Source organism: Falco cherrug, chromosome 8 (genome assembly GCF_023634085.1).
Source record: "Falco cherrug isolate bFalChe1 chromosome 8, bFalChe1.pri, whole genome shotgun sequence".
In the NCBI taxonomy this organism is placed as follows: domain Eukaryota; kingdom Metazoa; phylum Chordata; class Aves; order Falconiformes; family Falconidae; genus Falco; species Falco cherrug.
This window is the reverse complement of record NC_073704.1, coordinates 30,477,032-30,498,403: the sequence shown is the minus strand read 5'-3', so window position 1 is coordinate 30,498,403 and position 21,372 is coordinate 30,477,032. Positions and strand designations below refer to the sequence as shown.

The window sequence follows — 21,372 nt, the reverse complement described above, 5'->3', positions numbered from 1 at the left end:
TAGAGCTTTTTGAAATGTGCCATTTGCATCCCTCTAGCTCATTAGATCTCTGAAATAAAAGAGGGACTGTACTCCAGAATAAACAAACCTCTGTTCAGTGATGCATGGTGCAATTTGCAAAACCCAATGCGGAGAAATAGAGTAAGACCTGAAGGTTATTTTAATCTCTTATTTCAAGGTGGAGTAAGGTGACTCTGCTTACTCCCCACCCCTGGAAACAGGAGTTTGGTGTGATGGCCATGACTCAGAAGTTAATTTACTTGTGACTGAGGTATTGTAAATGTGGAAAGTGGAAAATGTACCAGACGCACTTGATCTCTCTGATCAAAGCAGGAGAGGCCAGACTATGGTTGCTTTCCACCATCTCATGGAACGAGTTTCCCTGTTTGACAAGTCTGTTGAGCAAATCTTGCTGCGAAGCAGCAGTGGCAAACCTACTCAGCCCTGCTAGATTTGGTGGCCTCTTTTCCTGAGGCCTTGTGAGGCTCTGTGGTCCCTTGTCCAGTTGTTCCTGGAGTCCTTGGACATAACTGCTTTTCTCCACAATTCTTTTCACCAGCACTGAACAACCTATCGTGTGCCTGCCTGCTTCATCCTCCTGACACTTTGTCTGGTGCTTTGCTGGGAAGGTCAGCCAGGCAGAACAATTCTTATGTGTATGGGAAGGGATAATTTATCCTTCAAGCTTTAATCCTTGAGAAATAAGTTCTTTGGGGGGATTTTGCAGGAAAATGAAGGTTAGTGGCAAGTGTCCAAGCAGGCACTTATCAGAGTAGTGGAGAAGTTGATTAAACCAGAATCATACGGTAGAAAATAAGCTGAGCACACGATGCCTTTAGTCTTATGCTCACTTAAGATGTAAGGCTCGTAACCACCAGGAGCTTTTCAGTCCCTGAGCTAGGGAACAGGCAAATGTTGTACAAAGTGATCAAAGAGCAGCGATGTGCCATTCTCACAGCAGCAGTCAACACTAAGCTTTCTTTTGCTATTTGGTCTGGAATAAGTCATCATTGGCCTGGAGGATTGCTGGACTAGAATAAAGCCCTAGCTTCAGGGAAGTGTGGACTGGACGACCTGGAAGTACCCAGGTGGGCAAAGAGAGTGCAGCATCAACCCACAGTGCTCACATACACTGGGGAGCAACAAAAAACTGGCAAGTCACTGCTTGGTTTAACTGGAAGAGAGCACAGGGTGCATTAGGACTGCTCTGTACCTTTAGGAGAGGGTGAGTTAGGGCCCAGGTTTGGGTCACTGTGTGAGAGATGAGCATTTACTTCCCTCCATTGCCTCACACTTCTGTGGCATTTGCTAGTTCCCGTACCTGGGATCACCTGCTGTAGATAGTGGTGGGAGGACAAACTCTTTCATGTTGCTGCAGTTCCCAGTGTTTCTTTGATGATGACCATGTTAAGACTGCAGTTAAATGTTCTGCATGTACAGTGAGCCTGCAAGGATGTGCCATAAGCATATTAACTCATTGGGGTTTTTTGTCTCCATCTTCTGCTTTCCTCTGGTAGAGTGCTTAGAACATGCTTGTGGTCATGTTACTTTACAGCTGAGTGTGTAGATGCATGCTTTATATTATAGCATATTCACAGACCTGGTAAACGTAGGCATCTGAGCTGAAACTGTGATGCTGTTGCTGTGTGCCATGAGGAACAGAGCACAAGAACAGGGGAAGGAGGGGGAAAGGCTCAGTGTTTCCTTGTTACAGACCAGGTCAGAATTATCTGGTGTTTTAGAGACCTCTGCTTTCTTCCTGCTCCAAGCATCCCTGGGCAGCAGGGGAAGCAGGCTGTTGCCTCAGCACAGGTGGTCGTCCCCCCCCTTCACAGGTCAAGACTTGGGCATCAGTTGGCCTGAGTGCTCAGTGAAATTAAGTTTAGCTACGTGCCATGCTGTGCACAGCCCTCAGGGTGGTGACATGGAGGGAATAGGCAAGATAGAAGAGTTCAGTAGGAAAGAGATGGTCCTTTCAAGGATGGAGTGACAGGGAGGAAAGGTGCTTCTGTCCGAGCTGGCTGTTATGAGATCTCCAGAGCTGCAGGCGTGAGGCAAAACTGAGCTCACCAGTTTCTGTGGCTCCCTCTCGCTCCGGCCAGGCAGCTTGCACACCCGCCTGTCAGCTACAGCCGTGTGCACCTTTGCTCTGAGCTCTCCTGAAAGTATCAAAGGGACTTCCCATGTCTGAATTGTTTCCTTAGAGCAAAAAGCCAATTTTTAGAGAAAGAAAACTCAGCTCTGATGAGTGACAAAGATTAAAATATATTATTTGGCAACAAAATTCCCCTCTTCCTCCACTTAATCTGGTAATTTTTGGTGTCTGCCTATGTGTCAGCAAACTCTGCGCAGCCTCCTCTGGAAAGACTTGTCTTCTGCCGTCTCTTACACCCAGCTCTGGCTGTTCTCTGTCTTCTCTGTGCCCTTCACTCTGCAAACCTGCCTCTGGCTTCCCCTCTGTGTCCCCCACTCTCTGCCTGCCCCACTCTGCCAGCTCCCCCAGCTGCTCCTTCCCTGAAAGCAGCTTTTGCCATCGCACACACATCTTCTGGAAAATCCTGCCCTGGCAAAGCAGCAGCAGGTTCCTGCAGCCTGGCAGTGCTCATGGGCACTGGCACCTTCCACACCCGCTGGGGAAATGGGCCTCTGCTCTCCTGCCGGGCACAGGGGTCCCCTTTCCTGCCTGCGGGTTTGAGGCATTCCCCCGTGTAATGGAGGGATGCAACCCCTGCTGCGCGTCTGTGCTACGCGCCTGAGCAGGCAGGAGCAGAGTGGCCATGGCCACCCACACCTGGTGTCACTGCGGCTGTCCTGCAGCCCAACGAGGGGTCAGCGCTACAGGCCCCAGAGGTGAGCTTCTGTCTGAAGAGAGACCGTAAGGACACAAGTCAGTGGTATTTTCAGTGCTGCCCTGTCCGCTGGCAGATCCCACTCCGTTGTTTCTGTGCCTCTGCTTCCTTGCTCTTCTCATGGCTGCTTCTGTCCCCCTGCCTGTGCACTCTCTTCTCCAGCTGCCTCGCTGTCACACGCATACACGCAGAGCTTGCCAAGCCAACGTGTAGCCCAGGAACCTGCCTCACGTGGGTCTTGGTTTCTCTTCAGGCCTTACCATATGCAGCTCCCTGCCTTGGGCAAGGGCTGCTTTATTCTCAGCTCTCACTACAACAAGGGCTGTTGTCTCTTCCTACTTGGTCTGAAAGCAGAGTGCAGAAAAGTACATGGTGGCTTTTAGTCCTGTGGCTGTGACCTGATCACAGACCAACCTGACAGTCCGTGGCATCTTTCATTAACAGCACTTTCTCACAGGAGCCCTTTGGTGCTACCAGGAGCCCTATTCCCTGCTCAGTAACTGGCTCTCACATCATCTCATTCTCTCTTTCTTGACAGATCATGTTATAACCTATGATCACAGAAAGTCCTGATCCTCACGTTTCTCTGCTGTCACCTGTGGGCTCCTCCAGAGCCGTGAAGAAGGGGGAACTCCAGCCCCACCATGAGAAGACTGGGTGAGAAGTGCCTGCGACATCTTGGGGAACATCCACGCTTTGAGAGCTAGTTTTAATTTTTATTTTTAGCAATTATGAAGAAGAGAAATAATGTTCTCCATTCAGCAGTGATCCACAGGAGCAGTTCTGCCTTCCCTCTCTGGGATTAGATTAGAGATACAGTTCAATGTGGGGAAAGTATACAGATTTGAACCACTCTAAGGAAGGGGTGAATCAAGCTACCAGTGAGTTACCAAGATTGGCTTCCAGGCAGTACACTGCCTCAGACTTCTCCTTAGACGGAAGATGTCTGTTGGTGCCTCACACGCTCAGATGCCCGAGGTGTCTTAGCCTTCAGGGAGTAACAGGCTTCTTCGTTCACCTGGTCGAGGTGGCTGTGCTGCCTGAATAGTTGGCAGCATGTGGAGAACCCAGCTGCACTACAAAGCAAACAGTCTGGGCTGTAACTTACATGGTCCTGTCTTGCTCTACCAAGACCTCTTGCTGGATGTTCAGCCTGCTTGGTTCTTGCCTGGCTTATTATTAGAGACTGATGCTCCACCATGCCAGCTCTGTGTTGCCCTTTTGAATCCCAGGCTAAGCCTATATCCCCTGCCCAATCTTATTCTCCTTTACATATGGCACTCACTCATTCCCTTTGCCTCTGGTTGCTAAGGGAGGGAGTGGACAGGACTATAGCAGACACTGATGTCTTGTGTGACTGCTGGCAAATCCATGAGGCCTAAATCCTTAAGAGAAATTTGGAGTCGCTCCATTCAATGTAAGGAGGCTCCTTCCACTTCCGAGGATGACTTAGACACTTAATCTTCATCCTGCTGGCCCAAACTGAAGTTTTGGGATTTAGTTCTCTGCATTGCTCTGAACATGTGATTTAGTCACTTAGATTCCCTGTGCCTTAGTGCTGAACACAGATCATAGGAACAGCCTTGGAAACCACAGCTGCTCTTTTTGGGCCTCCGCTGAGCTTCATGGGGGGTGATCATTCGGGCCTGTGGCTAAGGGGTCAGGAGGGTGCACTGTGGAAGTCTGTGAGGTACCTTTGTCTCTGCGCTGGAAAGGCCTTGGGAATGCTTGGCTACCAGTCACTAAAGCGTATGTATCTTCCCTGTGAAGTTAAATCAGAGCATCAAGGGGCTGCAGTGTGACTACCAGGGACAAAACCACCACCAGCCACCCTTCTTCTTCCTCCTTGCTACTCGAGCCTTCCGGGAGACCACAGTGTCATGTCATCCTTTCCCACCCCCAGCCTCCTCCTTAACCCGCAAACTCTTGTCTGCACCCCATTTGAGGGAAAGAACCTCGGTGTCTCTTGTAAACCTCCCATATCCTTAGTGCTGCTGTGTGAGTAAGCTGGGCCTGCAGCAAGTGCTTCCGAGCGTTCATCCCTAGAGCTGAGCAGTGTTACTGTGAGGAACTGTGAGGGAGTTGCTGAGGGTAGATAGGATAAACTTCTCCAAATTCAGGTGTGTGGTGCAAGGCCACTGTTGGCTTGGCTAGAGATGGAAAAGACTCCCTGCCCCAAGCCCCACGGCTCATCTCCTAGTTATGCTGCTGTTTCTACCCAAGCTGTTGGTGTTTGGCTTCTGCATTCCCTGGAAGCAGACCTGCTGTTGCACCCTGCAAGTCATCACCAGGCTGCTTCAGTAACTCATCTTTCCTTCCATTCACAGGTCTTCTACGCATGGCGACTCAACCCATGTGAGAGCTCTCTTAAGTGAGTACCCAGCAGCATACTTTGCTGTCTGTGGTTTGTGGACATTGACTGGCACCTAAGCGACACCCCAGCTCCCTCCTCTCCCCCTAGACGCCACTGTCTTAGAGCCTCCATGCGCATTTGCTATGACATACATCAGTGTTGATGAGAGACAGGAACACTGCCGGGTGATCTTGAGCTGCCAAAATAATCAGCTCTATGCACAACATGCCTTAAAGGATTTTTCGGTTAGCAGCATGCATCCACTAAAGAACCTAGACACTCACATTTTTTCTGGGGACTTCCACACTCTAGCCTACTGCCACACAGGCAAGGCACCTTTGGCCAGTCCTGTGGAAAATCGGATGTATCGGAGCGTGGAGAACCTTCACTGGGCAACAGTTGCTGAGTCTGGGCTGTATTCTCACTGCCGGAGCCTGGATAACGAAATCATCTTCCGCTATAGAGATACCAGTCAGTGGACGGAAGGCTGTGTGGATGCGGCCCCAGTACAGAGCACATCAGACTCTCTGAGAAACCTTTCCCTCCTTGCTAAACAGACATCTCCATCGGCACAGAATGTGGTCCTCCCTCCCTTTGCCAAAGTGCCTCAGTGGCTCTTCCCTTCTGCAGAGGAAAGAACCCTACATGGGGATGCCAAAAAAGAGCTGAAGGAGAAGCTGAGGCTGCACAGCAGTAAGGTGGCAGAGCCCAGTAAGCCAGTGCGTCCACAGGTGGCCCTGCCTGACCTGATGGCCCAGGAGTTTTTTGAATGCCAGATGTGCCGGCAGTGCAAGAATGGTTGTGCTGTCAACTCCTGCACGGTTTTGGTGGAACACACTGCTCTCAGGCACAGCCTCACAGGGAGGCAGAGGCTGTGTTTTGCACACAGGATCATCAGTCCAGGAGACATCAAGCAGGAGGCTCAGAGGAGGCTTCAGCTCCGAAGGCAGAATAGCTCCCCCAATTTGCCCCTTCAGCATGTTGGGGAGAGCCATGAGATGGCCAAATCCAGAACAGCAGAAACCCTAGAACAATATAGCGGGGAAGCAGATGTCAAAGCCACATTGGGACAGAGCAAGAAAGGCCGCTGCAAAGGGAGGCTCTACATACCCACCTTTGAGGAATTCAAGCAAATGAGAAATAAGGAGGAAAATTCATCTGCCAGTAGCAGTGTGACAACAGATTGCTTGAATAAGGGTCTGCCTGCAAACCAGACTCTGGAGGAGGAGAACAATAAGAACGTCTGTCCAGAAGCTCTGGGGACCAAAGCTGTGAGTGAAGCCACTGTCACAGCAGAGGATGACGATGATGTGTTCCATGAAAACCACACCTCTGCTGGCTTTTCCCATTATCCAGCCACATGGGATGGTTTCAGGATGAGCAGCCCTGAGGTGAAGGACAGAACCTTCCAAATCTCCAGCCCAGATAGATCGCCGGTCCCCATTTGCTCTAGCCCTATTCCACGGTCACCTTTACAGGCAGGAGCAATACACAGAGCTGGGCAGGAGATCTTCAGTGATGAGCAGCAGAAAGGAGATACAAGACAATTGAATGATGTCCTCCACCTTGCAGGGCAGTCGCTGGCTTCTGAAGCCCAGTCCTCTTGCTGTTCATCGCTGCTGTTAGAAGCCACAGACTTATCCAGCTATGGAGCTAAGCTACAAAAAATGAAGGATGAATTCATAGGTTCAGCCTTGGAACTTATTAAGAAAAGGTAACATGCTCTGTGGGGTCACCTGAAAGCAGTTCCCTTGTTAACAATCTGGTCTCTCTCCTGATATGTACATTTAACTTCTGTAGCATAAATACGCTGTTGGCAGAGCCTTTCATCTTAGGGTCTCTGATAGCCACGTGGGCGTGTCTTGAAACTGTTAAGCTTAAACTCCATCTTTATGTGGGATTAAACATCAAAAAGCATTTTCTTCTAGATTTTGCCTTTTTGTACACCTTAATCCTGTTAGGACAGCAGCCATTAGTAGTACTGACACCTAATTTTCCACACATTTTATTTCCATAATAAATGATTGAATATTTTTTTTAATATCTGTCAAAAGTAGAGGACAGCTGAGAGATACAAAGTACTAATGATTCCTTCGAAAAAAGATGCAGAGTCTGTCCCAGCACTGCAGGAGTGACATGTGGCAACAAGTGCTTTTGGGTGCTGCCTGTATGTAGTGAGCTGGCAAACAGAGAAGAGGAAGGTGGCTGCTACCAGTCTTTAACCACCCTCTGGAGACCAGCACAGGCAGCAAGTGAAAGTACTTGCAAATACTGTCCTTTGCCAAATCAGCGTAAGCATTAAGAGAAAATACTTGAGTAAAGCTTACCACCTTTTTCTCCAGTCAGTGTTTTCCCCTTCTCTGGGTAAGATGGTCACAAGAACTGCCTTTTCTATCCTGGTTTTGGACACAGCAGTCCTGTTACCTCCCTCCTGCCAAAGAAATGGATTCCCTTTCTATGCAGGCAGGTGGCCCAACAGGAATCAGCAAAGTTCTGGAAGCTAGGAATTTGGGGCAGTTATCACTGTCTTATCACTAGATAAGGCTGGTGGGAAGAGGACGCGTAAATGTTGGTGGAATGGTTTGTTTCCATATGCTTGGCTTTCAGGCCTGGCTTTGCCAAGAATTCTATTTGACTTAATTCCTGGCTGTTTGTGACATCCACAGATGTGGTGTGTGAGATGCCACACCTTATATACTGGTTTGGTATTTTTGAAATGCTAGCACTCTGAGACTGAACTCAGGTTTTAGAGGAGATGATGGTGACTTCTGCACAGGAATGAACAGTTGTCTGGAAGAACTTGTGTGGAGCTGAAGCTCCCCGTGTAGACGGAGCCAGAGTGACAAGCAGAAATACTTCTGCAACTGTGTAATCCAAAGGGAAGTAGGTGGTGTCAGGAGCCCTAAATGCATCCTTCAGCTGTCCAGTCCAGCCTTTGTGCTTTTGTTCTAGAATATGAAAACCCAATCAAGACACAGATGAGAAAGTTACGGTATGGAACCATATTCATTGAGCAGGCTGTTTTTATCATCGATGTGAAATGAAATACACAGAGTAGCATAAGCCATGAGTAAGAGCATAAGAACAGCTGTCTGCATGCAGATCAGAGGTTTGACTAGTTTCTGGAGCCTAAGGTGCATGCATAGCAAAGTCTAGAGGACATGGGTACTGCATACGATCTTTCTTCCCACTGTTCACCCAGCCTCCAAACACTTTCTGCCTAGGGCCTTTATGGTTTCAGTGTGGTTTCTGTGCTTTTAATATCTGCAGTGGTTCTTGTTTCTGTGAATGTGTTCAGTCTCCCTGGTTGGGTTTGTTAAAATATACGAGGTGATTTTATCAACACCAAGATGATAATTGATCCAACAATAAGAATGACAGTGGTTCCAGTATTGGAGAGGTTTGTTTCATGTGAAGGAACCACTTTGGCCTGTTTATTTTCCATAGTAATAAAAATTAATGTTAAAGATTGTAATTTCTTCAGGATAGCGGGAGGAAAACAGATCTGTTGGCAGTGCCAAAGTACTGGTTAGTGGGAAATTCCGGTTTCCTTTGTCTGGAAATGTCTCAGTTTTCCATCATTTTCACCTGAGACTGTAATGTGCCTGAATATTCATTTATAACTCAAGATGATTGTCATTGCAGAAGTGGGAGACTTTTTGTGTGGATGTTTTGGGTCCTAAGTTATGGTTGCTGACATCCAGGCACAATTTTTCTAAAAGGCTGAAATGAAATGAGCTGAAGGCTGGGGATTTGCCCCCACTTTCACAGACAGTGAGCTCAACAAGCCTTTGATAGAGATGTTGTGATGGAGCATCACAGAATAAGATAGCTGAAATTGTCTTCTCCTAGTGGTTCTGTGTAAGTGTTAGAGTTTTACAAAGCAGTTTTCTCTGGTACGTTAATTGTCTCCCTAGTAATTCATAGTTACTATGACTCAGTCAAATGGTTTAATATTTAATCAGTGAAGATTTGATTTTCAGCTTCTTAATTGTGGTGGCTTTAGCCTTCGCATAGGTCACTGGATACCTTTAACTTAGGTTGTAGTCCTGGCTGTGAAGGGGTGTTGAGATCTGGGTGGAAATCCTGGAGGCATTTCAATATATAGTCCACTTTCTGAAATTGTTTAATCAGAGAATTGCTCAGGATAAGGACATGCAAGGACCTGGTGTTCCTGTCTATGAAATTGGGGATGAGGTGACAACAGAAATCTGCACAAGGAAGCAAAGGACATGGCTAAGAAAGAAGGCTTCCTGCAATGAGTGATGATTTGTATTTGGGATGACACCAGGGTGGTGGGTACAATAACAGCTTCCCATAGCAGAGGATACCAAGTCTAGAAGGCAGGTGACAACAGGGAAGGAAGGAAAAATGGACAAAAATGTTTCCATTAGTCAGCAAAAGTCAGGAACATGTGGAAAGGGCTGAGAACTGCTGGCCTGGACAGTGATACAACCATGAAGAGGCCCATAGAGACCGTGAAAGCAGGTGCATTTGCAGTTGTGTGCCACACACCCAGTGCCTCTGCTTCCATGAGACACGATGGCCCAGAGGTTTAAAAGAACACTCAGAACCTGTCCTCCTTGTGCTGGCCCAAGCGCATCATCGCTCTTGGCGAGAACAGTGAAAACTGACACTAACTCCCTGCGTTAACCTATCCCAGTAAATGATTTGATCCCACAGAAGGAAAGATGCCAGGGTCCCCCCTCCTGCAGCAATGTGTGAGGGCAGGGGCCTGCTGGAGCAGGTGTTGATGTGGACCTGTTGGCAGCTCACATCTCTGCCAGGGGGAGAGGACTGGAGGAACGGACAATATCCTGTTTTCTTGGCAGTGTCCCTTCTTCCTTCCGAGCCAGGGGCAAAGGATAAAGGAGCAGCCCTAAGAGGTGGTTCTACAAAACTGCTTGTATCCTCCCTGTTTTGCCTACATCCCTCTGGTCACACCGGTGGTGCAGTGCAAAGTGACTACTTCGTGGAGCAGCACTTGCCCCAGCACTGCATGGCCAGTTCATCGTGTGGCAGGGATCTAATCACAACTAGAAGCAGAGCAGTGAAACCAGGGATGAAGAAATCTCCTTTCAGACAGTGTGGGCTCTGCATCATTGCCTTTCTTACTGCTACCTGACCAGCCATGAGGTGGGTTGAATTTCTCAGCCTCCAGTCACACTTCCTTATTTCAGCTGTCTAGGTAGTAGTAGCTCTTATTCCCACTGTAGGTCACATCTGGAGATTTTTAAAAAATATCCCTGTTGGGTTATGGAAACCACAATAAGCAGTGGCATCTGTTCTGCAGACCCTATCACCAGAGAGCTGCTGTGAGCTTCACTTAGAGGAGCAGTAATACTGTGGAGTACTTTCGATGTTTAAGGGGATGATCTTGAAGCACTGTGAAAAAGCCAAGTGAAAGCTCTGTTGCTCTCTGCGAGTATGGTCTGTATGGTAGGGGTTGGTGTAATATTCCAGTTCTGAGCTCTGATGCTGACCTTGGACGCATCCAGTTGCCCTTCTGTGCCTCACCATGGTCCCTTTTTTCTGCATGTTTCAACCAGAAGCTGTTTGAGCAGGAACAGCTTTTCAAAATGGTGGTTTTCCAGCGGGGGCAGATCCTCTTCAAGAACTTTCTTGCTCCTTAACCTCAGCTTTCCCTCCCACAGGTGTGCCCAGGTGAACTGTTCACAATTTACCTAACTCGGTGAAATGGTCTGGCTGGGAATACAAGATTTTTTTTTTTTTAAACCCAAATTGTTTTAAGACTGATTTTATATCATGGCCACACAGACAGTTTACAGTGGACCAGCTGAAGGAGTGGTACCCTAAGTGTGGCTGGCAACGGGAGGGAAGAAAGAGACAGGAACCTGCTAAGCTGGACCAGGTCAGGACAGTACCATGGTGGGACCACAGCCTTGCTGTGTGCTTGTGCCGCTCTTGCTGTGACCCTGTAAGGGGTAATGCAGTCCATACTACAGACTGCTTTGTGACAGCACTGAGTTTGGTATCCCCTTTCTAGAGGCTAGGGAGAAGAAGCCTGGAGGGGTGAAGTAATACTTCCAAATCCACGTGGCAAGTAGTTAGCGCAGCAAAAAGTAGAAGCCTGTAGTAGTACTACAGTGTAAAAGTAGCAGCACTGTGCCATTGCTGCACAGCTGCAGCTAAACTCATTTCTAAGTTGGTAAATCCTCTGGTACTCTTAGCTGGGACCTGGAAACATAAATGGAGGAAAATGAGAAAGCATCAGCTGGAAAGTTGCAAACCAACTTCTCTGGCCTGACAACAGAGCCAGTTTGTGTTCTGCGGGGTTTGTTCCTTCTTTGGCAATTTCAGTATTGGCTGGTGGTTTATTGTCAGAGCCAAATACCATTCACTGTAAGGAAGATGCCCATCTGTCTCATGTGTTTGCTTGTAGCTGACAGTGTTGGAATTGCACACCAGCAGTATGACCTACCAGCAGAAGTTCACAAGTGAAGCTTTTAAGAAGTCATAGGAGACTTTTGTTAAGCATAAAATATATGCGAACTTGAAAATATATTCCAGACACCGGCTTCCTGTATGTACAGGCATCCATATGCAGTCCTCACAACCTTTCTTTTTAAAAGGACTCCATGCTCATAAAAATTAAGTAAACCCAAAATCAAAAAATTAATATTCTTCCAAGGAGGCTTCGTTATGCATGGAAATAAGGTGTCTTAGAGAGTCTGTTAAAGAAAGGTATCACAAGTACTATCACAAACCACAGCCTGTCAGCTACTCTGTCAAGTCAGTGGGTTTGCACCAGGCTCTGTCTGTCTGGGGCGGTGATGTTGTCTACAGAGAGGTGAACATGGGGTTGGGACAGACTGCCTTTATTAGCCAGGCCAAGCCCTTGTTAGCACCACACAGCTATGAGTAAGAGCATCCCAGAATTGCCAAGTGAGAACAACAGGCTGCCAATCTTTTCAGGATGCTTAAGTGCACCAAAAGGGCTGATCCTGAGTTCACTGAAGGCAGAAGGAATCTTTCCAGTGGTTTCAGCTGGCTTGGGATCATATGAGATGAAAAACAGAGGGAAAGCTCCTCTAATCCTCTAATCTCTTCAAAGTATTATGGTTTTTAGCAGGTGATTTTCTTCCAGATGAGCAATATGGTTTCTGTGTTGACAACATCTCTTTAAATAGCAGCAAATATGGGTATGGCCTACTTAGAAAGAGGTTTTTCTGGTCCATATGGGAGAACCTCATCTTTTATGGACACGAAAATACCCTGTGAACACTCAAGACTTGATATCCCAGATGCTGGCATGAGTGCAATTACCCAATTTGGACTGCTATGGTTGAGCTGTGTTTAGAGTCCCTGAAACACACGAACAACCATCCATGCTGACCAGGCTAGATTCCCGTCTGCACTTTCACTGGACTGTTGTGACTGATTGTTTGAACCTGGGCTTGCTGCTTAGTCTTAGCTGTGTCAGGGACAGCAGGTAAACTGCATATGTGATGTTCATCAGAGTCTGCTTCTTTCCTTGCAGCTGCAATGCTGAGACTGCTGCCAAATCCCCCTCCAAGGGACAGTGTGATCTGAGGGAAGCTGATCCCCCACCTCCGGAGGACAACCAGCAGCCCACAGCAATGTCCATGGCAACAGAGACCTGGGAGGACAAGCCAAGCAGTGAGACATCCAGCGACACTCCACCTGCAGGGAATGTAAGGGAGAGGAATTCCCCTCTCAACTCGAGCATGTATTTAGGATTTTTTTCTCAGAAACTCTAAAGGGTCCCTTCATTGTAGGAACTGGGCAGGCTGGGAGCCTGGGATCTGAAATCACACCAACTCCTATAAGCAATTAAAACCTAGAAGCATTTCTAGTGCCTTTTTTGTTGCAGTTAATGAAACAGGAGTCAGTTTTGTGCCCCTGCCTATCTGCCGCTGCATCTCTTGCAGGGAGTTCAGCAATAACCCCTTCATGCCTTTCAGTGTGTCACCAGCCCCTCATTGCTGCACTGCCTGGGAGATCAGGCAGATTCCCTCCTAAGTCCCCTCTTGGTCAAACCGCTAATGTAGGTAAGGCATAGAGGCTGGAGTTCCTGACCCTACAGCACTGAAATGTTCACGGAACAAACTAGCTGAGATCCCTGGAGAACAGGCTCAGCACCCCCCTGCAGGCTGGTTGCCAGGGCTGCTGTGCTGTTCTTCGTGGTTATATGACTTCTTCATGGACATTTGACAGCCACCATGGAGCCACTGTACTCAGAGTTACACAACAGCAAAGGGAGAGGGGCCTTGCTGTTGGGACTAAGCAAGACAGAGGGACTTGGGGGGACAGATTTTGTAACGATCACGGAGCCCGTAGCAGAGCTGCATTTATGATCCCACTTCTGATGAGTTTCCTTTTCTTTCATTTGGCAACTAAAGTCCAAGTGGCTGCAAACCAGGTGCTGCTTTGACCACTGCCTTGCTCCAAACCCTCTTGCCTTTCTTGCAGACGCCCAGTCCCAGCTGCCGCCGATCCAGCTCTGACATCGTCCATGAGAGCACGGATGGTGCCAAGGCCCAGCGGGAGTGCCGGCTGCGGCCGCACTTCAGTGACCCTATGCCGACAGACTCCGTGAAGAGGAAGCAGCTGGAGCTGAAGATTGCGGCTGCAGCACGGCAGCATGCACAGAAGCGCCGGCAGGAGCGAGACTATGGTACCTACATTCTGCACACTCAGAGGGGGGTGATGGGCCAGATGCTGAGCCTGGCTAAGCTGGTGTAATATGAAATAACTCTACTGACCTGGGGGAGGGAAGCATTCTGGGTTTAACCCAGGCATGCAAGAAATCAGGGTCTACTCTGCTGCGTCTCTGTCCTTGCCTGACAGACAGCAGGGGAAGAGTGCACCCAGATAAGCTCACAGGTGTGAGTGGTGCAGGGATGACAGGTCCTGGGCTTCACCTGGGAGCCATTTACTTCTGACTCTCACCAGTCTTGGCAGCAGAACAGGAGCGGGAACAGCTAATAGTGCTGCTTTCACCAGATCTAGCCTGTTCCCCAGGGTTCCTACCACTCGTGACTGTGCCAGCTTGAGCTCCTCAGGTGAGCTCTGTGCAGCTGGCAGTTCCTGTGGTGATTTGTGTCTCTTCTCAGGTCCAGTGGTAGCAAAAGCCAATCTTGGCCATGGTGGCAGCTTTGATGAGACCCGCCGCACCCCACGTGGCTCCCTCCGCTCCAGACATCATTGGAGCAATGTCAGCAGCCTGAGCACGGACAGTGGGATTGTTGGTGTCAACGATGTCCGGGACGACCTGGATCCCAGCGAGGGCACCCGGACCAAGTCAGCGGATGTGGAGAGGGCAGATAGTGGCATTGGTCAGATGCCAGCCAGAAAGTGGAGGAACAGGGCATCTGAAACACTGAGCTCCCTGCAGGCCTGGGAAGCCCACCGTCCCTGCACTGACTGTGGAGAAAGGGACCTCCCGGTGGAGACAGATGTGCAAAACTGCAATCAAAGGCGGGCTGACCTCTGTGAGAAGTGCCGCAAGCGCAGGACAGAGCGCAAGGAGTCTGTGCTGGAGTTTGTCAACACAGAGGCCAGCTACGGAGAGGACCTGCGCATCATCAAAGAGGAGTTCTACATTCCCATGCAGGCAGCTGGGCTGCTGAGCCAGGAGCAGCTCCTGGGCATCTTCAGCAACATCCAGGAGCTCATCGACCTCAATGAGAACTTCCTGGAGATACTGCAGGAAGAGATTGATCAGGCCTTTGACCAGGTATGATGCTGTATGCTCTAAAAGGGTCAGACTGGGCAGACAGGATAGGTTTTGTATTAGTGAGGCAGCACAGGTGGAGCAGAGGATCAGGAGGTAGGACTCCTGGGTTCTGGTCATTTGCCTAGTCCCTTGCTCCCTCAGCTATTGTAAAGCAGTGATTTCAGTAGGCCTGTGCCAGGCTGCTGCTGGCCTCACTTTCTGCTGTGGTGATGCCACTGATGTTAGCAGGCCATCAGCCGTCTAGCTCATTTATCCCATTAACAGGACCTAACTGTCCCATTACCAGAGTTAGCTTTAAGCCTAAAAAGTTAAGCTTTAAGTTAGCTTGGACACTGATAAGAGTGCGACCGTGGGGGCACAGAGCTCAGCTTGGTCTGGCTCACAGGCCACGCTCTTGCAACCCTGAGCTGACTCGCTTCAGGCTGGCTCGGGTGTGTTTGCCTTGGGTTGCAGTTCATTGCAGCTTGCCTCTATGCTGGCTGCGGGGCCAGGCAGCACAGGCTGCTCCCTGCTCTGGTGACAGCTGGTCCTTACAGCTCTGTGTACCAGTTGCTTCTACTGATGCACCCTGCCTTGAAGCAGGAACTTTTTTTGCACCACCAGCGCGGTGGTCAGAGGGCAGAGAAATAGAAATAAGACTTCAAAGCAGCAGTCACTGCAAAGGACATATAAACAGCTTCACATCCTCCTTTATTCAACAAACCAAAACCCACTTGCTGTATCGGTTTCACCAGGATGTTTTGTTCTTTAGGAAACACATCCCTCCTCTCCCTCTCCGAAACCCTGCATGTCACACTGAGTGGCACATCTCAAAATCTGGCAACTTTGACAACCACTCTGATGCACCTGGCACAGGGAAGACAGATGTGCACTGTAATGTAATGTCTTCTGTGAATAATTTATTAAAACAATGGCTTCTACAAACAGCCATGGGTTTTTCTGCCTCCTCCTCCACGTCGCCTTTGCATTCAGAGCTCAGTACTGCACCAAAAAGCTGCCAGCAGCCAGATAACTGCTCTTGCTGCCGAAGTGAGTAGTGATTGCAGAGTGTGTCAGCATACACCTTGACAAAGCTGAGAGCATTATGTGGCACCAGATTCTTACTGTTCCCTTATTATACATCCAGAAATCAGGGAACAATTTACCAGGAAATTTATTTTTCATTTAGGCATCAAAGTAGCCAGTAAGAGCACAACTGAAGGAGACTGCTTCCCAGCCAGGACAGTTGCTGGGAATAACTGCAGAAGTTGTTAAGTGCCTTGTCTGTTACCTGAGTTATGTGCCTCCCCTGCGCATTTGCTTCTAAACACTCTCTGTTAATTTATGTGCTGCTGCATTAGCCTTATGGCAGACCTGTGGCAAGACGGGCACCAGCACACCCTCCTGACTAGCAGGCTCACTCTGGCCGCTGGCCTTTGAGCCCCTGCTCTGTTGAGTTGGCTGAGCCCACAGCAGCAGAGAAGGTGGCTTTTTATGTGCAGAAGACAAGCATTTAGGTCAGCTTTCTTTCCCCTCGCCACACACTGCTTTCCCCCAGACCTATAGGCGCTGCCTGGCACTCTTCCACCAGGAAGAGGGAGCTCTGTTACACCTTTGTTCTGGTGTCCACCAGGTCGTGCAGTAGGTTCATGCTGACAGGACTGAATGCAGGCTCCGTGCTCGTGCCTCTCCTGAGCTAACCCCGCAGGGGCTGTATTGCATGTTTGCAGGGTGATGACGACCTGATGACCGTGTGCATCGGCGAAATATTTCTAGAGTTTGTCAACATGCTGCCAGCCTTTCAGACCTACTGTCTTCAGCAGTCCTCCTCCGTGAATATGCTCAACGCGCTGGAGAAGGAGAAAGAGTTGCTCAGGTGAGAAAAGGGCTGGGTGTATTCTTCCAGGCTTTGGGGACAAGAGGGCACCAGGCTGAAGGGAAACCTTTGTCAGCTCAACTAGACCAAGGTTTTCATGCTAATGTTCTTCATTGATGAGCTGCGCTCTCTTGGAGTGAGGAGAGTAACTTATTCTCCAAAGGATATTCAGTCCTTGATATCTCCACTGAGGCGGCCAGTGGGTCCCCAGCTGTGCGTTGTGGTTTGCGGTAGCAGTTTGCCCGCTGACCACTGCGCTGAACTGTCAGCAAATAACGCTCAGCTGAGAACAGCTCTCATCCCCATGCCGGAGCACGGTTTGGATTTCCACTGAGGAGAGCCATTGTGTGAAGCATGTGTGACTTGAATTTTTTTCCCATTCCTAGCCTTGGCCTGTTGGACAATGTCAGGCAAGTCACTTCTCTTTCCACTGGGACAGCTTAAAATGATGACAGTACCAAATTCTTGTTTAGAGTGCTTTGTCATCTAATGATGAAAGGAGCTACAAATTAATGTAATCTGATAGAAGCTGATGGATCTGCCTCAGGCCTACATCAGTGTAGACCAGAGAAAGATGACACCCTTCTTGTTTTACGAGTTAATAGAAGACTGCTAGGATGTTACGTGCTAGTGTCACAGGCACCTCGTCGCTGTTCTGCAGCTGAGCACAGCTGCAGAAATGTTAGCTTTTGAGGAGACAGAATTCGCAAGGCTGTTAAAACCAGAGGGGGGGCTGCAGTGCCCAGCAGCTGACAGCACAACGCTGTTCATTTGCATTTAGGATTGCAGCATCTGCTGGCAGAACAGCCACCATTTCGTTCTCTCTTCTTAAATCCCTGCAGAATATTCCTCAACGTCTCCCAGAATGACAACACAGCACTGCGGCGGATGAACTTGAGGTCCTTCCTGATGGCCCCTTTGCAAAGAGTCACCAAGTACCCACTGCTGCTCAGCAGGATCATCAAGGCCACCACCGAGTACCACCCAGACCATGGCAGCCTGCGGGAGGCCAAGAGCCGCATTGAATCCCACCTGGAGCACATCAACATGAAAACGAAGCAGGAGGGGAACACGTGGACCCTCCGATCCTTTCGCCAGGACAGCAAGAAGAAGAGGGAGGTCATCAACATCGAGATGAGAGAAACTGCCCTCAAAACTGTCGGTTGGCTGCGGGAGGAAACGCGATTTGTGATGGAGGGCTCTCTGCAGCTGGCCCAGCCCCCTGATGGCCAGTGGGTGAAAAAAGGCAGCAAGACTCTGAAGTTCCAGAACATGCAGGTCCTCCTCCTGGTGAACATGAAGCGGGTGTCTGAGTCCAGCCTGGAGTCAGCCGAGCCAGGGCCTGTGAAGGACGCTGTGCTGGTACTCATCAGGGACAAAAATAACGGGAAGTTCCATTTGCTCAGGGAGCCCTTGAGGCTGAGTAATTGCATTGTCTCCACCGATCCCGACTGCGATGACACTTTTGAACTCATTGAGATCAGGCGGGAGGCGTTTGTGTTCCGGGACAGCGACCGGGCACGGACTCACCACTGGTTCAGGCAGATCAGGCGGTACTCGAGGGAGCTGGGCTCCTGGAAGAAGCGGCGGAACGCACTGCCCAACATCATGATCAGCACGCCTCACACCAGGCCCTGAGTCCTGCACAGCCACGCGCAGAGAGGCTTGGCTTGACCAGTGCCACATGCAAGGACCATCGAGAGCCTTGGTGGCTTGAACTTGCTCTCCATGGACAACACAGGGAGGAGCCTGGCCCACGAAGACTCTTAACAGCACTGGCAGCAAGAGTCACAGCCTAATTCTGGACTCCAGCCTCAGCACTCACAACCTGGTTGTGGCTGATGTACATACAGAGATGGACTTCCCTCAAGGAGCAGATCTCTGGAGGAAAATACTGATTTTAATTTGTTAATATTGCACTGCAGGAGAATGATGTATGATGCTTGTCATTGCATGGATCGTGTTGAAAGCCAGTCTTGACAACATGAGAGAGGTTTCCACCACTGACTATATTTCGTCAGCATTAGGTAAAGCCAGGGTCAAAATTAGGTGCAGTATTATGCAACAGAGGATGAAAGTTGGAGAAAACTTTTTCCACTGCTGCTCCTGAGGACTGTATTTCATTATCCACCTCTGTATTTTCAGTCAAAATATGTGTTTAAAAAGAATGGCCTTTCATCTTTAATCCAAATCAAGTAGGTATCAATTTGCTCAGATTCAGCTGCATGCACACAGCAAAAAAAAAAAAAAAAAAAAAAAAAAAGGCAAACAAGAATAAAAGGAGTTCTTGTTCTCTGACACATACACCCCAAATACGTGTAGAACCTGTGGAAGAGCAGTATACTCCCACTGAAAGTCTGTTATTTAACTGACTTAGGGACTGGAACATAACGCTGCATCTGAAATATCTCGGAAGTGTATGTAAATATAGCTCTGCTACCACTAATAGTGAACTTAAAAGTTTGCGATTATTTAAATGATGTAATCTAGTGTATTTCAAAATTTAATTGAAAGAAACAATTTACATTGTATTGTAGAGTAACATAAAAGGTTTTAATAATTATGTTTCAATGATTTTAGGTGGGTATTTTTTAAAATATTTGTATTCTGGAGTAGGTATTTAATGTAGTGTGGGTGGCATTCAGGTGAACAGTGTGCCTATATCTATTCTTTGGATCCCCTGAACAGAATTCAGAGGTTACTCCCAGTGGGACTGGGAGAACGGTACAAGCCTGCTGCCCTAATTCTCACTAGACAACAACAGACTGGCACAAAATCTTATGCTCTGGCCACAGTCCTGCCTGGGCAGGTCAGGCCCTGGCACACCAGATGCAAGAGCCACAACTGAGGCCATGGAGTGCTCCCCCAGAAGGTGCAGCCTCTCTCAGTTCCTCAGCGTGGAAATGACTCGAAGCTGAACAATGGTGAAAAGGCAAACAGGGTTTAACCTTTTCAGCCTGACATTACCACTGCCCACTGCCTTGCGATTACAAGATCAGCAAAATGTCACGCTGTGACTTACACAGCAAAGGGCAGATCACAGCCCTAGAGGCTAAATTAAAGGATCCTGAATTTTAGTCGGTGGATCTTGGAGGACAGCCTGTAAATGTTCTTTCAGCCCCCCAGGGTAAAGACAATCAGTATTATTCACTACCAACAAAGTATTTCTGTTACAGACATTTATTTTACAGGAGGATTCACACAAGCATATTTGTATTTCTCCAGAGATCAACCAGCACCACTGAGCACACAAAGGAAGGTGGACAGAAGCTACCCTTACGTAGGTAGCCCTAGTCTTTTAAAGTCACCACTGACCCAATGCCTGAGCAAAATGTCTCCAAACTATACCCAGTGCTTTGTCCTCTTGCCACAGCTGCTGGGGCTCGCTACACTGCTCTGGGCACTGAGGCAGATACCAGCAGCAAAACGCGTGCGTACTGGCTGCATTTTCTGTTCATCTGCACCATCCAGTGTTTTAGTGCTTCATTTTGTCCTTGAGGAAACAGGAGGTTTTGCATCATCTGGAAGGTTTACAAACGGGTACTCCAGACACGAGGGCGGCAGCACACAGCTGAGTGCTGTAGCAAGCGATAGCTGGCAAAGCGCTTGTCAGGGCAACACTGTGACTCCCTCGAGTGAGCTGGAATTCCCTCCAGCTATTTCTAAGCTTTAGACAATACATTGTTTGTTCCCCCAGAATACGCGCTAAACAGCCAGTGAAGAGCACGAGACGTTGCCTTCAGTTTGTTGGGTTTTTTTTTTTTTCAAATAGGTGCATGCCTAAGCAGAGCAGCTGCTGGAGGAAGGTTTCTCTTGCACTGTCGTGACAGATCTGCATCTATGAGCCTTCAAGCCCCAGTCACCTAACATGCAAAAAGCAACAGCTCGTAGCACCTTTGTTTTCTCCCCAAGATCAAAATGGCGCAGCTACCTTCTCTTCATTATCTCCGGTGGCCGTTTTGATAAGGGAAGGCATAAGTACAGTAAGTGTGATAGCTTAATTTATCCAAACAGCAAGTGGCTTTCACAGCTACAGAAAGCTGCTTGCTTTCTGGAAAGTTTTCAATTACTTTCCAGCACAGTGATTTTTTTCCACACCAACTGACGCTTAAAACCAGCCGTGGATTGTTTGTACAGCCGTATCTTTAAATCAAGATACTTTCAGTCACCCTGGCTGTTCAAAAAGGTTAGAAAACAATAAGCGTATGTAAAAGGTCTGATATTAACATCAATCTTGCATTTGGGTGATTGTTCAATTTGTCAGATTCAGGGGGGTTTTAGGTATCACAGGAAACACCCGACTGCCAGGCTCCTGGTAATTATGGCCTGTTTCCTCTGAACCAGGCAAACTCTCCCCCAAAGAAGGTCCATAAATAATCGCCGGGTGTGGGTTACAAGCAGGACGGGCACCGAGCGCTGAAGCCCTGTCCTAAAGACCCTGTGGCCGGGGAACAGAACAAGCTCCTCGATCCGGGACAGCCTGCTTTGGGAAGCGACAGCCTGACTGTTGAACCCGTCAGACTGGACGGTCGTTGTGCTTCCAGTGTTATTTATCTTTTATGTATCCGGTGTGTACTCAGCTGCTGGCCTGCCT

General features: G+C 48.7%; 1 protein-coding gene across 4 annotated transcripts in view; it reads left to right on the top strand.

Annotated features, from left to right (window-relative positions):
• Positions 1–19,350, top strand: part of LOC102048806 (kalirin-like) — a 46,700-nt gene extending 27,350 nt beyond the window's left edge. The window contains exons 2-8 of one of the 4 annotated variants that reach the window (XM_055719337.1): positions 3,388–3,506; positions 5,177–6,916; positions 12,704–12,878; positions 13,657–13,861; positions 14,301–14,923; positions 16,633–16,778; positions 17,621–19,350. In XM_055719337.1, the coding sequence (XP_055575312.1) occupies positions 5,346–6,916; positions 12,704–12,878; positions 13,657–13,861; positions 14,301–14,923; positions 16,633–16,778; positions 17,621–18,416 (3,516 nt within the window). In that variant the 5' untranslated portion in view covers positions 3,388–3,506; positions 5,177–5,345 and the 3' untranslated portion in view covers positions 18,417–19,350. Of the gene's footprint in view, positions 1–3,387; positions 3,507–5,176; positions 6,917–10,096; positions 10,339–12,703; positions 12,879–13,656; positions 13,862–14,300; positions 14,924–16,632; positions 16,779–17,620 lie in introns of those variants that run through there. The other 3 variants (XM_055719338.1, XM_055719340.1, XM_055719339.1) reach the window with 3 other exon arrangements.
• The last annotated feature ends 2,022 nt before the right edge of the window (positions 19,351–21,372 follow it).